This window comes from Agelaius tricolor, unplaced genomic scaffold (genome assembly GCF_023055355.1).
Source record: "Agelaius tricolor isolate 1412-34295 unplaced genomic scaffold, bAgeTri1.0.p SCAF_68, whole genome shotgun sequence".
In the NCBI taxonomy this organism is placed as follows: domain Eukaryota; kingdom Metazoa; phylum Chordata; class Aves; order Passeriformes; family Icteridae; genus Agelaius; species Agelaius tricolor.
The window spans coordinates 1,103,720-1,118,677 of record NW_027269328.1 but is presented as its reverse complement, the minus strand read 5'-3'; the positions used below and the strand labels follow the sequence as shown (position 1 = coordinate 1,118,677).

The 14,958-nt window shown below is 57.9% G+C and overlaps 1 protein-coding gene across 1 annotated transcript; it reads right to left on the bottom strand.

Moving 5' to 3' along the window:
* Window positions 1–1,101: 1,101 nt before the first annotated feature.
* Window positions 1,102–14,669, bottom strand: PBK (PDZ binding kinase). Its single transcript, XM_071417258.1, has 8 exons — window positions 14,424–14,669; window positions 13,639–13,721; window positions 11,239–11,329; window positions 10,009–10,151; window positions 7,419–7,588; window positions 6,368–6,497; window positions 2,509–2,682; window positions 1,102–1,563 (listed from the first exon to the last, which is right to left on the bottom strand). Exons 2-8 carry the CDS (start codon window positions 13,685–13,687, stop codon window positions 1,319–1,321), a joined length of 1,002 nt encoding a protein of 333 aa, XP_071273359.1. The 5' UTR covers window positions 13,688–13,721; window positions 14,424–14,669; the 3' UTR covers window positions 1,102–1,318.
* Window positions 14,670–14,958: the final 289 nt, after the last annotated feature.

The following is a 14,958-nucleotide window of genomic DNA, read 5'->3' as shown; positions in this document are numbered from 1 at the left end:
CATCCCTCATTCCCGTTATCCCACCCCTCATTCCCGTTATCCCGCCCCTCATTCCCGATATCCCATCCCTCATTCCCGATATCCCACCCCTCATTCCCGTTATCCCACCCCTCATTCCCGATATCCCATCCCTCATTCCCGATATCCCACCCCTCATTCCCGATATCCCGTCCCTCATTCCCGATATCCCATCCCTCATTCCCGCTCCGTGGTTATCCAGCCGTTATTCCCGATATCCCATCCCTCATTCCCGATATCCCACCCCTCATTCCCGATATCCCATCCCTCATTCCCGTTATCCCGCCCCTCATTCCCGCAGCCGCAGCGCTGCAGTGACCATGGCGGCCGCCAGGGGGCGCCGCCGCGGGGGCCGGCGTGCGGCGCATGCGCAGAAGAGCTCCCGCACGGGCCCCTGCGAGGGCATTCCCGCCCTGTTATCCCAGCTATTCCCGCTGCCCCCTTTGGGCTGTGCTATCCCGGCACTCCTCTGTCCCTCATTCCCGCTCCGTTATCCCGTCATTATTCCCGTTATCCCGCTTCATTCCCGCTCTCCCCCCGGCTGTTGTTCCCGTTCCCGGCATTATTCCCGGCTCCAGCTGCAGCAGGGCAGTGACCACGGTGGCCCCTGCGTGGCTGGAGGGCGGCGCATGCGCAGAAGAGCACGGGCTGCTGTGAGGGCATTCCCGCCCTGTTATCCCTCACCATTCCCATCCCTCATTCCCGCTGTCCCTCAGGGCTGTGTTATCCCGTCATTATTCCCGTTACCCCGCCTCATTCCCGCTCTCCCCCCGGCTGTTGTTCCCGGCTCCAGCTGCAGCAGGGCAGTGACCATGGCGGCCGCCAGGGGGCTGGCGGGCGGCGCATGCGCACAGGAGCTCCCGCACGGGCCCCTGCGAGGGCATTCCCGTCCTGTTATCCCTCACCATTCCCATCCCTCATTCCCTCAGGGCTGTGTTATCCCGTCATTATTCCCGTTATCCCTCACCATTCCCGCCGTCCCCCATCCCTCAGGGCTGTGTTATCCCATCATTATTCCCGTTATCCCTCACCATTCCCGCCGTCCCCCATCCCTCATTCCCGCTGTCCCTCAGGGCTGTTATCCCGTCATTATTCCCGTTATCCCGTCATTATTCCCGGCTCCAGCTGCAGCAGGGCAGTGACCACGACGGCCGCCGAGGGGCTGGCGGGCGGCGCATGCGCAGAAGAGCACGGGCTGCTGTGAGGGCATTCCCGCCCTGTTATCCCTCACCATTCCCACCCCTCATTCCCGCTGTCCCTCAGGGCTGTGTAATCCCGCCATTATTCCCGCTATCCCGCCTCATTCCCGCTCTCCCCCCGGCTGTTGTTCCCGCAGTTCCCGGCATTCCGGCAGCTGCAGCAGGGCAGTGACGATGGTGGCCGCCGGGGGGCGCCGCGGGGCCTCGCGGGCGGTGCATGCGCAGAAGAGCTCCCGCACGGGGCCCTGTGAGGGCTCCCGCGCCGCCTCCGGGGGCAGCGGCGGCCGCGACCCCAGCGCGGCCTGGTACGCGGCCTCGTCCAGGGAATCCTCCGAGCACGAATCCTCTGGAATTACGGCAGGGACAGAGGGAGAGAGGGGCAGAGAGAGAGTGCGGCCGTTGGGAGCGGGTCCTGGGAATCCCGGCCCCGATACCAGCCTGGCGCTTCCTGATGTGCCCAGGGTGATCCCGACACCGCCAGGGATCCTCTGGGAATTGCAGCCCTCCACGCCCTCACAGACAGGAATTCCTTCCCAAAATCCCGAAACCCCAATATCCCAGCCCTCTGGAACGGCAGGAGAGTGTGGCCATTGGAAGCAGATCCTGGGAATTCTGCCCTGATCCCAGGGTGATCCCAGCCTTTCCTTGGGCACTCTCAGCAATTCTCTGGAAATTCCAGCCCAGCCCCTCCTCACCCTCCCAGCCGGGAATTCCTTCCCAAAATTGCAAAACCCCAATATCCCAAAATCCCAAAACCCCAAGATCCCGACCCTCTGGAATGGCAGAGGAGTGTGGCCGTTGGCAGCGGATCCCAGGAATCCCAGCCACATTCCAGCCCAGCGCTTCCTGATCTTGCCAGGGATCCTCTGGGAATTCCAGCCCAGCCCCTCCCCAGACAGGAACTCCTTCCTGAGATCCCAAGATCCCAAAACCCCAAAACCTAAGATCCCAAAACCCCGATATCCCAAAATCCCAACCCTCTGGAATGGCGGCAGGGCGCAGCTGTTGGAAGCGGATCCCGGGAATTCTGATCCCAGCCCGGCGCTTCCTGATCTTCCCAGGGTGATCCCAGCTTTCCCTTGGGCACTCCCAGGGATTCTCCGGGAATTCCAGCCCAGCCAGGAATTCCTTCCCAAAACCCCACAATCCCAAGCTCCCCTTTCCCAGCGGGAATCCCATTCCACTCCCCTGTCCCTCCACCCCTGTTCCCCAAATCCTGGATCCCTTCCCGGCACCCGTTCCCCGTCAGGAACTCCCGTAATTCTCGGAATTCCCGTTGTTTTCCCGGTACCGTCAGATCCGTCGCGGGGCGGGGGCAGGTGGGGCACGCTCAGGGCCAGCATCTCCCAGAGCGTGAGGCCGAAGGCGAAGACGTCGGAGCGGTCCGAGATGGCCCCGTCCGGCTCCAGCGCCTCGGGCGGCGACCACGGCTCCGTGCCCACGTAGCACAGGGACGGGTCACTCACTGCCATGGGATAACAACGGGATATCGGGATCAATGGGATCAATGGGGCTCCGTGCCCACGTAGCACAGGGACGGATTGCTCACTGTGGGGGGAATAACAGGAATAAATTGGGAATAATGGGATCAACGGGATCAATGGGATCAATGGGGCTCCGTGCCCACGTAGCACAGGGACGGGTCACTCACTGCCATGGGATAACAACGGGATAACGGGATCAATGGGATCAACGGGATCAATGGGATCAACGGGGCTCTGTGCCCATGTAGCACAGGGATGGGTCACTCACTGTGGGGGGAATAACGGGAATAAATTGGGAATAATGGGATCAATGGGATGAATGGGATCAATGGAATATGGGGCTCTGTGCCCACGTAGCACAGGGACGGGTCACTCACTGTGGGTGGAATAACGGGAATAAATCGGGAATAATGGGATCAACGGGATCAATGGGATATGGGGCTCCGTGCCCACGTGGCACAGGGACGGGTCACTCACTGCCATGGGATAACAACGGGATAACGGGATCAGTGGGATCAATGGGGCTCCGTGCCCACGTAGCACAGGGACGGGTCACTCACTGTGGGGGGAATAACAGGATAACGGGATCAATGGGATCAATGGGATCAATGGGATATGGGGCTCCGTGCCCACGTAGCACAGGGACAGGTCGCTCACTGTGGGGGGAATAATGGGAATAAATTGGGAATAACGGGATCAACGGGATCAGTGGGATATGGGGCTCCATGCCCACATAGCACAGGGACGGGTCACTCACTGCCATGGGAATAACAGGATATCGGGATCAGTGGGATCAGTGGGATCAATGGGATATGGGGCTCTGTGCCCACGTAGCACAGAGAGTGGTCACTCACTGCACAGGGAACAAATCAGGAATAATGGGATCAACAGGATATGGGGCTCTGTGCCCATGTAGCACAGGGACGGGTCGCTCACTGTGGGGGGAATAATGGGATAACGGGATCAATGGGATCAACGGGATCAACGGGATCAATGGGATATGGGGCTCCGTGCCCACGTAGCACAGGGACGGGTCACTCACTGCCATGGGATAACAAGGGGATAATGGGATCAACGGGATCAATGGGATCAACGGGGCTCCGTGCCCACATAGCACAGGGACGGGTCGCTCACTGTGGGCGGAATAACGGGAATAAATTGGGAATAACGGGATCAATGGGATCAATGGGATATGGGGCTCCGTGCCCACGTAGCACAGGGATGGGTCACTCACTGTGGGGGGAATAACGGGAATAAATTGGGAATAACGGGATCAATGGGATCAATGGGATATGGGGCTCCGTGCCCACGTAGCACAGGGATGGGTCACTCACTGTGGGGGGAATAACGGGAATAAATTGGGAATAACGGGATCAATGGGATCAATGGGATATGGGGCTCCGTGCCCACGTAGCACAGGGACGGGTCACTCACTGCCATGGGATAACAATGGGATCAACGGGATCAATGGGATCAATGGGGCTCCGTGCCCACGTAGCACAGGGATGGGTCACTCACTGTGGGGGGAATAACGGGAATAAATTGGGAATAACGGGATCAACAGGATCAACGGGATCAATGGGATATGGGGCTCCGTGCCCACGTAGCACAGGGACGGGTCGCTCACTGTGGGGGGAATAAAGGGAATAAATTGGGAATAACGGGATCAACGGGATCAGTGGGATATGGGGCTCCATGCCCACGTAGCACAGGGACGGGTCACTCACTGCCATGGGAATAACGGGATATCGGGATCAGTGGGATCAGTGGGATCAATGGGATATGGGGCTCTGTGCCCACGTAGCACAGAGAGTGGTCACTCACTGCACAGGGAACAAATCAGGAATAATGGGATCAACGGGATCAACAGGATCAACGGGATATGGGGCTCTGTGCCCATGTAGCACAGGGACGGGTCGCTCGCTGTGGGGGGAATAATGGGATAACGGGATCAATGGGATCAATGGGATCAACGGGATCAATGGGATATGGGGCTCCGTGCCCACGTAGCACAGGGACAGGTCGCTCACTGTGGGGGGAATAACGGGAATAAATCGGGAATAATGGGATCAACGGGATCAATGGGATATAGGGCTCCATGCCCACGTAGCACAGGGACGGGTCATTCACTGCCATGGGATAACAACAGGATAACGGGATCAATGGGATATGGGGCTCCGTGCCCACGTAGCACAGGGACGGGTCGCTCACTGTGGGGGGAATAACGGGAATAAATTGGGAATAATGGGATCAATGGGGCTCCATGCCCACGTAGCACAGGGATGGATCACTCACTGCCATGGGAAAACGGGATAATGGGATCAATGGGATATGGGGCTCCGTGCCCACGTAGCACAGAGAGGGGTCACTCACTGCCATGGGATAATGGGATAACGGGATCAGTGGGTTCAATGGGATCAATGGGATATGGGGCTCCGTGCCCACGTAGCGCAGGGACGGGTCACTCACTGCCATGGGATAACGGGGAAAAATCGGGAATAATGGGATATTGGGATTGGGATTAATCTCATGTAGCGCAGGGACGGGTCACTCACTGCCATGGGGGGATAATGGGACAAAGCGGGATCAATGGGCTCAATGGGATAGTGGGATCGGGAGTGGGAATGGGATCACTCACTGCAGCAGGAGCACAGGGATAGCGGGATCCATGGGATCAAAGGGATGTTGGGATTGGGATCGCTCACTGCAGCGGGAGCACAGTGATATTGGGAATGGGATCGGGAGTGGGATAGGGAGTGGGATCGAGATCGCTCACTGCAATGGGATCAGGATTGGGATCACTCACTGCAGCGGGAGCACAGTGATATTGGGAATGGGATCGGGAGTGGGATCGAGATCGCTCACTGCAATGGGATCAGGATCAGGACTGGGATCGCTCACTGCAGCGGGAGCTGGGGGGGGCAAATCAGGAATGGGATCGGGAATGGGATCGGGAGTGGGATCGCTCACTGCAGCAGCAGAAGAGGGATCGGGAATGGGATCGGAAATGGCAATGGGAATGGGATTGGGAATGGCAATGGGAATGGATCAGGAATGGGATGGCTCACTGCAGTGGAATCGAAGGGATCAAAGGGATATCGGGAATGGGATCGGGAATGGGATCACTCACTGCAGCGAGAGCAACAAGAGCAACGGGAATGGGATCGGGATATTGGGAATGGGATTGCTCAATGCAGCGGGAGCAACGGGACCAGAGGGATATTGGGAATGGGATCAGAATATGGGGAACGGGATCAGGAATGGGATCACTCACTGCAACAGGATCAACAGGATAAAAGGGATAGCAGGAATGGGATTGGAATTGGGATTGGGAATGGGATCACTCACTGTAATCCATGGGAATAGGATGAGATGCCATGTTTCTGGGAATCCCACATTTCCAGTAACCCCACATTATTGGAATGGGAATCAGGATGGGATCCATTGGAATAGGAATGGGATCCACGACAGTGGGAATGGGATCCATGGGAATGGGATCGCTCACTTCAACGGGACCAAGGGATATCGGGAATGGGATTGGGGATCAGAATTAATTGGGAATGGGATCGCTCACTGCAGTGGGATGGTGGGATCAAAGGGATATTGGGAATGGGATCCACGGGATGGGAATCCCCCATTCCCAGGGGACGGTTCCCGGTACCCCACCTGTCAGGTTCTCATCCAGGGGCAGGGAGACGCCGACATCGCAGATCTTGACGGCCTCGAAGGCGCCGCGGACGACGACGTTGGGGGATTTGATGTCGCCGTGGAGCAGCCGCTGCTCCGTGTGCAGGTACTGCCGGGAACGCCGGGAACGCCGGGAATGCCGGGAATGGAGAGCCGTGGGATCGGGGAGGGGAACCGAGGGGAAACCCCAGATCCAGCCAGGAAACCTCCAGGCGTGGCTCGGAACCCACGGACGGAGGGATCCCATGGATCAGCCCGATCCTGCGGCCGCGCCTTGGGCACTGCCAGGGATCCTCTGGGAACTCCAGCCCAGCCGGGAATTCCTTCCCAAATCCCACAATCCCAAGCTCCCCCTTTGCCGGGTATTCCCTACATTCCCAGCTCTCCCAGCCTGGCATTGCATCCAGCCCCATCCCTCCTTGGGAAGGAATTTTGGGATCCAGGGGCTTCTCTGGGAATTCGGGACTCCAGGAAGGGTCTCCCTTCCCTTTTCCATCTCTGAATTCCATAAAAATCCCTCGGGATGGATCCTGAGTGTCTCTGATCCCAGAATCCCGGAATGGTTTGGGATGGGATCCAGGGACCTTCAATCCCATCCCATCCCAATCCCGGATCCTGGGCCGCTCCAACCTTTCCTGGGACTCTCCCCGGGATTCTCTGGGAATTCCAGCCCCACTGGGAATTGACCTTCCCAAGCTCCCCCCCATCCCCATCCCTATCCCAACCCGCCCAGCAGCTGGAAAGCTCCCTTGGCTCCCCTTTATCCTGGGAGATATCCCAGAATCCTGGGATTTTCCCGGAATCCCAGGGTTTTTTTCTCCCAGAATCCCAGTTTTTTTTTCCCCCAGAATCCCAGGGTTTTTTCCCCAGAATCCCAGGGTTTTTTCCCCAGAATCCCAGGGTATTTTCCCCCAGAATCCCAGGGTTTTTTCCCCCAGAATCCCAGGGTTTTTTTCTCCAGAATCCCAGTTTTTTTTTCCCCCAGAATCCCAGGGTTTTTTTCCCGGAATTCCCGGGATTTCCCCGGTACCTGGAGGCCCCTGGCCATGCTGAGGGCCACGTGCAGGATGGTGGCAGCCGGGAACATTCCCAGGCCCTGCTCCCGGCGCTCCTCGATGAGGTCGTTCAGGGATTTCTCCCCCCCGAATTCCATGGCCAGGCAGAGGCTCCCGTCCGGAGCCTTCGTCAGCGCCCGGTACCCTGGAATGGGAACGGGATCCATGGGATAAACGGGAACGGGATCCATGGGATAAATGGGAACGGGAGCCGTGGGATCAATGGGAACGGGAGCCGTGGGATAAACGGGAACGGGAGCCGTGGGATCAATGGGAACGGGAGCCATGGGATAAACGGGAATGGGAGCCGTGGGATAAACGGGAACGGGAGCCGTGGGATAAACGGGAATGAGAGCCGTGGGATCAATGGGAACGGGAGCTGTGGGATCAATGGGAATGGGAGCCATGGGATCAATGGGAACGGGAGCCGTGGGATAAATGGGAACGGGAGCCGTGGGATCAATGGGAACGGGAGCCGTGGGATCAATGGGAACGGGAGCCGTGGGATCAATGGGAACGGGAGCTGTGGGATAAATGGGAATGGGAGCCGTGGGATCAATGGGAACGGGAGCCGTGGGATCAATGGAAATGGGAATGGGATGGGAGCCTTGGGAATGGGAGCCATGGGATCAATGGGAACGGGAGCCATGGGATCAATGGGAACGGGAGCCATGGGATCAATGGAAATGGGAATGGGATGGGAGCCATGGGAATGGGAGCCATGGGAATGGGGTCCAGAGGATCTGGGGGAATGGGAGCCATGAGAATGGGATCCATGGGATCCGTGAGAATTGGAATGGGATGGGAATGGGATCCGTGGGAATGGGAGCCATGGCATCCGTGAGAATGGGATCTGTGGGAATGGGAGCCATGGGAATAGGAATGGGATCCATTGGATCCATGGGGAATACGGGCTGTGGGAATGGGATCCGTAGGAATGGGATCCACAGGAATGGGAATGGCAGCCATGGGATCTGTGGGAATGGCAGCCATGGGATGGGAATGGGATCCATGGGAATGGGAGCTGTGGGAATGGGATCCGTGGGAATGGGATACGTGTGAATGAGATCCATGGGATGGGAATAGGATCCATGGGAATAGGATCCGCAGGAATGGGAGCCATGGGATCCATGGAAATGGGATACATGTGAATAAGATCCATGGGATGGGAATAGGATCCATGGGAATAGGATCCGCAGGAATGGGAGCCATGGGATCCATGGGAACAGGATCCGTGGGAATGAAATGGGAATGAAATGTGGGAAAGGGATGGGATCCATTCAGATGGGATCTATGGGAATTGAATCCCTGACAATGGGAATGGGGATGGGATCCATGACAATGGGAATGGGATCGATGGGAATGGGACAGGAATGGCATCCGTGGGATGGGATCAATGGGAATGGGTCCATAGGAATGGGATCCGTGGGATGGGAATGGGACAGCAGCAACAATCATGGAATGTTCTGGATGGGATTCATGGATTCCAATCCCATCCCAGTCCAACCCTGACCCCTCCCACCATCCCAGGGAGCTCCAGATCCATCCTTGGATACTCCCAGGGATCCGGGGGCTTCCCTGGGAACTCCAGAGGCACTGGGAGGTCTGGAATTCCCCAGTCCCAGATCCCCCTCATCTCTCTCTGGAACTGGCTCCACCCCCTCCATTCCCATGGATCCATCCCTTCCATTCCCAACAAATCCAACCCAATCCCCAGCAGATCCAACCCCATTCCCAATGGATCCATCCCTCCATTCCCACGGATCCAAACTCTCCATTCCCAATGGATCCAACCCCTCCATTCCCACTGATCCATCCCCATTCCTGTCAGATCCAACCCCTCCATTCCTGTCGGATCCAACTCCATTCCCAATGGATCCACCCCCATTCCCAATGGATCCAACCCCTCCATTCCCATTCATCCATCCCCATTCCTGTCGGATCCAACCCCTCCATTCCCGAGGATCCAACTCCATTCCCAATGGATCCAACCCCATTCCCATTGATCCAACCCCATTCCCATCACATCCAACCCCTCCATTCCCAATGGGTCCAACCCCTCCATTCCTAAGGATCCAACCCCATTCCCAATGGTTTCAACCCCTCCATTCCCATTGATCCATCCCCATTCCTGTCGGACCCAACCCCTCCATTCCCGAGGATCCAACTCCATTCCAAATGGATCCAACCCCATTCCCATTGATCCATCCCCATTCCCATCACATCCAACCCCATTCCCAATGGATCCAACCCCATTCCCAATGGTTTCAACCCCTCCATTGCCATTGATCCATCCCCATTCCTGTCGGATCCAACCCCTCCATTCCTGTCGGATCCAACTCCATTCCCAATGGATCCAACCCCATTCCCAATGGTTCCAACCCCTCCGTTCCCACTGGATCCACCCCCATTCCCATCACATCCAACCCCATTCCCAATGGATCCAACCCTATTCCCAATGGATCCAACCCCTCCATTCCCATTGATCCACCCCCATTCCCGTCACATCTGCCCCCTGGCCGTTCCCGCGGGATCCAGCCCCGCGCGTTCCCGTGGGATCCGCACCGACGATGTTGGGGTGCCGCAGGTTCCGCAGGGTCCGGGCCTCCTCCCGGAGCCTCCTCTGGAAGAGGCTGCGCTGGCTCTGGGAGCAGCCGGGGTTGATTTTCTTCACGGCCCAGGGGGAGCGGGGCAGCCCCCGCGGGGACCTGGCCCGGGAAAAACGCCGGAATTCCCACGGAATTCCCACGGGGAAAGGATCCCACCCCCCCCGCCACAGGACGGGGATGCTGCGAACTCCTCCGGGGGAATTTCCAGGGAAAGGGAATTTTTATCCGACCCCGTTCCCCGATGGAGCTGGTCCATGGGGATGGAGCCCAAATCCCTGGAATTCCAGCTGGGAAAGGGTTATCCCGAAATAATGAAACCCAAAATCCCGGAATTCCAGCTGGGAAAGGGTTATCCCAAAATAATGGAGCCCAAAACCTTGGGATTCCCAAGAATGGAGCCCGAATCCCAGAATTCCGGCTGGGACAAAGTTATCCCAAAATAATGAAACCCAGAATCCCAGAATTCCAGCCAGGGAAGGGTTATCCCAAAATAACAGAGCCCAAAATCCTGGATTCCTGGGAAGGGAGCCCAAATCCCAGAATTCCAGCTGGGACAAGGTTATCCCATAATAGTGGAGCCCCAAATCCCTGGAATTCCAGCCAGGTTTTATCCCAGGAATGGCCCCAAATCCCTGAATTCCATCCAAGGAAAGACCAGTGGGGTACTCCCAAAATGATGGAGCCCAAAATCCTGGAATTCCAGCCAGGGAAGGGTTATCCCAAAATAGTGGAGCCCAGATCCTGGAATTCCCAGGAATGGAGCCCAAACCTCTGGATTCCTGCTGGGAAAAGGTTATCCCAAAATGATGGAGCCCAAAATCCTGGAATTCCATCTGGGAAAAGGTTATCCCAAAATGATGGAGCCCAAATCCCTGGCATTCCAGCTGGGACAAGGTTATCCTGGAATAATGGATCCCAAATCCCAGAATTCGCAAGAATGGAGCCCAAAATCCTGGAATTCCAGCCAGGGAAAGGGTTATCCCAAAATGATGGAGCCCAAATCCCGGAATTTTCAGGAATGGAGCCCAAATCCCAGAATTCCAGCCAGGACAGGGTTATCCCACAGCACTGCACTCCTTCCTGGCTCCACAATTCCCAAATCCCTCCCTCGGCTCCGTGTCCACGGGGAGGAAAACCGGGATCACCTCCGGGGTTTCCCGGGATGATTCCCGGGGCCATTCCCAACCTTTTCATCAGGTAGACGCTGACTCCGGTGCCGAATCCCAACTTCTGCATGAAGGGAGAGGCCGGGATGGTCACGGACACGGGGCCGGGCTCTGCAGGGGGAATTCCCGGTAATCCCAGGGAAATCCCGCTGGGATCGGGATCTGCTCATCCCAGGGAAATCCCTGCTGGGATCGGGATCTGCTGATCCCATGGGAAATCCCATTGGGATCGGGATCTGCTGATCCCATGGGAATCCTGCTGGGATCGGGATCTGCTGACCCCAGGGAAATCCTGCTGGGATCGGGATCTGCTGATCCCATGGGAAAATCCAACTGGGACTGGGATCTGCTGATCCCATGGAAATCCCACTGGGATCGGGATCTGCTGATCCCATGGGAAATCCCGCTGGGATTGGGATCTGCTGATCCCATGGAAATCCCACTGGGATCAGGATCTGCTGACCCCAGGGAAATCCTGCTGGGATCGGGATCTGCTGATCCCACAGGAAATCCCGGATCTGCTCCTCAGGAATCACCCACGGGACGGGAGGGAACGGCCTCGAGCTTCCAGGGGAAGTTCAGTTGGATTTTGGGAACAGTTCCTGCCTGGAATTCCCAGCCCTGGAGTCCCCATTCCCAATGGGATTTAAATCCCGGGGGATTTCGAGGTCACGGATCCTCGGCAGAGCCGGGAACGGCCGGAATTGAATTCCTGGCCCGAAATATTCCCCGATTCCCACGGGATGCTCCGAGCCCACTCCTGACCCGGATTTTTAGGGAAGCTCCTTCCAACCCCCCCCAATGTTTTCCCAAATTCCGGCTCCGTTCCCTGGAGGGATTTGTTCCCTAAAAATCGGAGACCCCGCAGATCCAGCCCCAATTCCAGAGGGGAATTCTGGGCGGCGCAAGGAGCTGGCATGGGAAATGGGAATGGGAAAACAGGGATGGGAAATGGAGATGGAAACGGGAATGGGGATTGGGAATGGGGACAGGGATTGGGAATGGGGATGGAAAACCAATCCCAGCTGATCCCAGGGATTTCCCATCTGGATGTGCTCCGGGATAAAACTGGGAGGAAGAGGAGGAAGGGGGAGGGACTGGCAGGGTTTTCCTGGGAATCTGTGGGATTGTCCCAGGAAAGGTTGGGCAGGGCTCGGAGCAGCCTCTGGAATTCATCCCGGGATCCTTCCAAGGCCTTTCCCGTTCGTGATCCCGGATTTGGGATGAGGGCGTTCCCCTGGAGCAGCCTCTGGGGCCTGGCAACCCCTTTGGGAACGCTCCCACCCCTTTGGGAATATTCCCACCCCCTTTGGGAACACCCCGATCCTTCTGGGAACATCCTGATCCCTTTAGGATCATCCTGGGATCAAACATCCCAATACCTTTGGGACCATCTCGATCCCTCTGGGAACATCCCGACCCCTTTAGGAACATCCCAATCCCCTTGGGAACATCCCGACCCCTTTTGGAACATCCCCATCCTTTTGGGAACACTCTCATCCCTATGGGACCATCCCGACCCCTTTGGGAGCATCCCAAACCCTTTGGGAACATTCCCATCCCTTTGCGAGCATTCTGGGACCAAACATCCTGATCCCTTTGGGAACATCCCAAACCCCTTGGGAACATCCCAGTCCCTTTTGGGAACATCCCCATCCTTTTGGGAACGCTCTCATCCCCTCGGGACCATCCCAATCCCTTTGGGACCATCCCGATCCCTTTGGGACTATCCCGATCCCTTTGGGACTATCCCCACCCTTTCGGGAACATTCCGGGATCAAACATCCCCATCCCTTTGGGACCATCTTGACCCCTTTGGGACCATCTCGATCCCTTTGGGAGCATCCTGATCCCTTTGGAAACATCCCAATCCCTTTGAGAACATCCCAATCCCTTTGGGACCATCCTGATCCCTTTGGAAACATTCCAAACCCTTTTGGGAGCATCCCCATCCCTTTTGGGAACATCCCCATCCTTTTGGGAACACTCTCATCCCCTTGGGACCATCCCCACCCCTTCGGGAACATTCCAGGATCAAACATCCCGATTCCCTTTGGGACCATCTCGATCCCTCTGGGACCATCCCGACCCCTTTGGGAACATCCCAATCCCTTTGGGATCATTCCCATCCCTTTGGGATCATTCCGGGACCAAACATCCGGATCCCTTTGGGACCATCCCAACCCTTTTGGGAACACTCTCATCCCCTCAGGACCATCCCGATTCCCTTTGGGACCATCTCGATCCCTCTGGGAACATCCCAATCCCTTTGGGATCATTCCGGGACCAAACATCCCGATCCCTTTGGGAGCATCCCCATCCCTTTGGGACCATCCCCATCCCTTTGGGAACACTCTCATCCCCTCGGGACCACCCCGATCCCTTTGGGATCGTTCCAGGCCCGTCCCGCTGTTCCTCACCCGCTTTGTCCCGGCGCGCCGAGGGCGTGGGGGACTGGAAAGTGTCCATGGAGCCGATCCCGATCCCGATCCCGATCCCGATCCTGCGGGGCACGAGGGGACGTGGAGGGACCCCGAGGGCACTGGGGGGCGGGTTGGGAATTGGGGGAAATCCAGGATTTGGGAATTGTTGGGGCCTGGATTTGGGAATTGGGAGGGCAGATTTGGGAACTGGGGGGAATTTTGGGAATTGGGGAAATCCTGGATTTGGGAATTGTTGGGGCCTGGATTTGGGGAATGGGAAATGCTGGATTTGGGAACTGGAGGAAATTTGGGGGACTGGGGAGGCCTGGATTTGGGAACTGGGGAGAGCTGGATTTGGGAATTGGAGAAATCCTGGATTTGGGAACTGGGTGGTCCCACATTTGGGAATTTGGGGAGTCCCATGATTTGGGAGGTCCCAGATTTGGGAATTTGGGGGTTCCAGGCTGAAAAGATCCCAAACTGGAGGATGGAGGAGATCCCAAGAGATTCCAGCATGGACGGGGGGGAGGAAATCCCAAACCAGGGAATGGGGGAGTCCCGGACCCGGGAATTGAGAGGATCCCCGAAATCCCGGCCCCGGGAACTGGGATGGTGCCAGGCTGGGGGATCCCAGATTGGGGAATTGTGGAGCGGGGAGGATCCCAGCCCAGGGATGGGGACCCAGGGTTGGGATTCGGGAACTGGGGGGCGGGGGGGGGGATCCCAAGATTTTGGGGCCGATCCCAGCTCCGCGGATTCCCAGCAAGAGCCGCCGGTCCCACCTCGGTCCGGGGTTCGCTGGATGCGGCCGCCGATCCCGGGGAGCTCCGGGAGCCTTTTCCAGGGGCCGATCCCCGGCAATTCCGGGATCCTCTTCCCGCTCCCGGTGCCGATCCCTGGGAGCTCCGGGGTCCTTTTCCCGCTCCCGATCCCAGGGAATTCCCGGGGAATTCCTGGATTCTTTTCCCGCCTTTTCCGGCCGTTTTCGGGGCGCCGCGTTCGAATCGCGCGCGCGCGCTGGCGCCGGCCCCGCCCCTTCCCGGGGCGTGGCCAAACACCAAATATGGCGAGAGGGGGCGGGTGGGGTGTGGGCGTGGCCAAAGCCGCGCGCGGGCAGGCGCGGGGCGCGGTCAGAGCGAGGGGGCGTGGCCGAGCCGGGCCGGCGGGGTGACGTAAGCGGCGCGCGCAGTGCGGGGGCGTGGCCAGCGCTGAGTGGGCGTGGCTCGGGCAGTGCCGAGGGGTTTTGGGGCGACCCCAAAAGCAGCGGGGGCGGGGGGGGGAAATTGGGGGCGCTCCGGGGGCTCCGTGGGGCTGGGA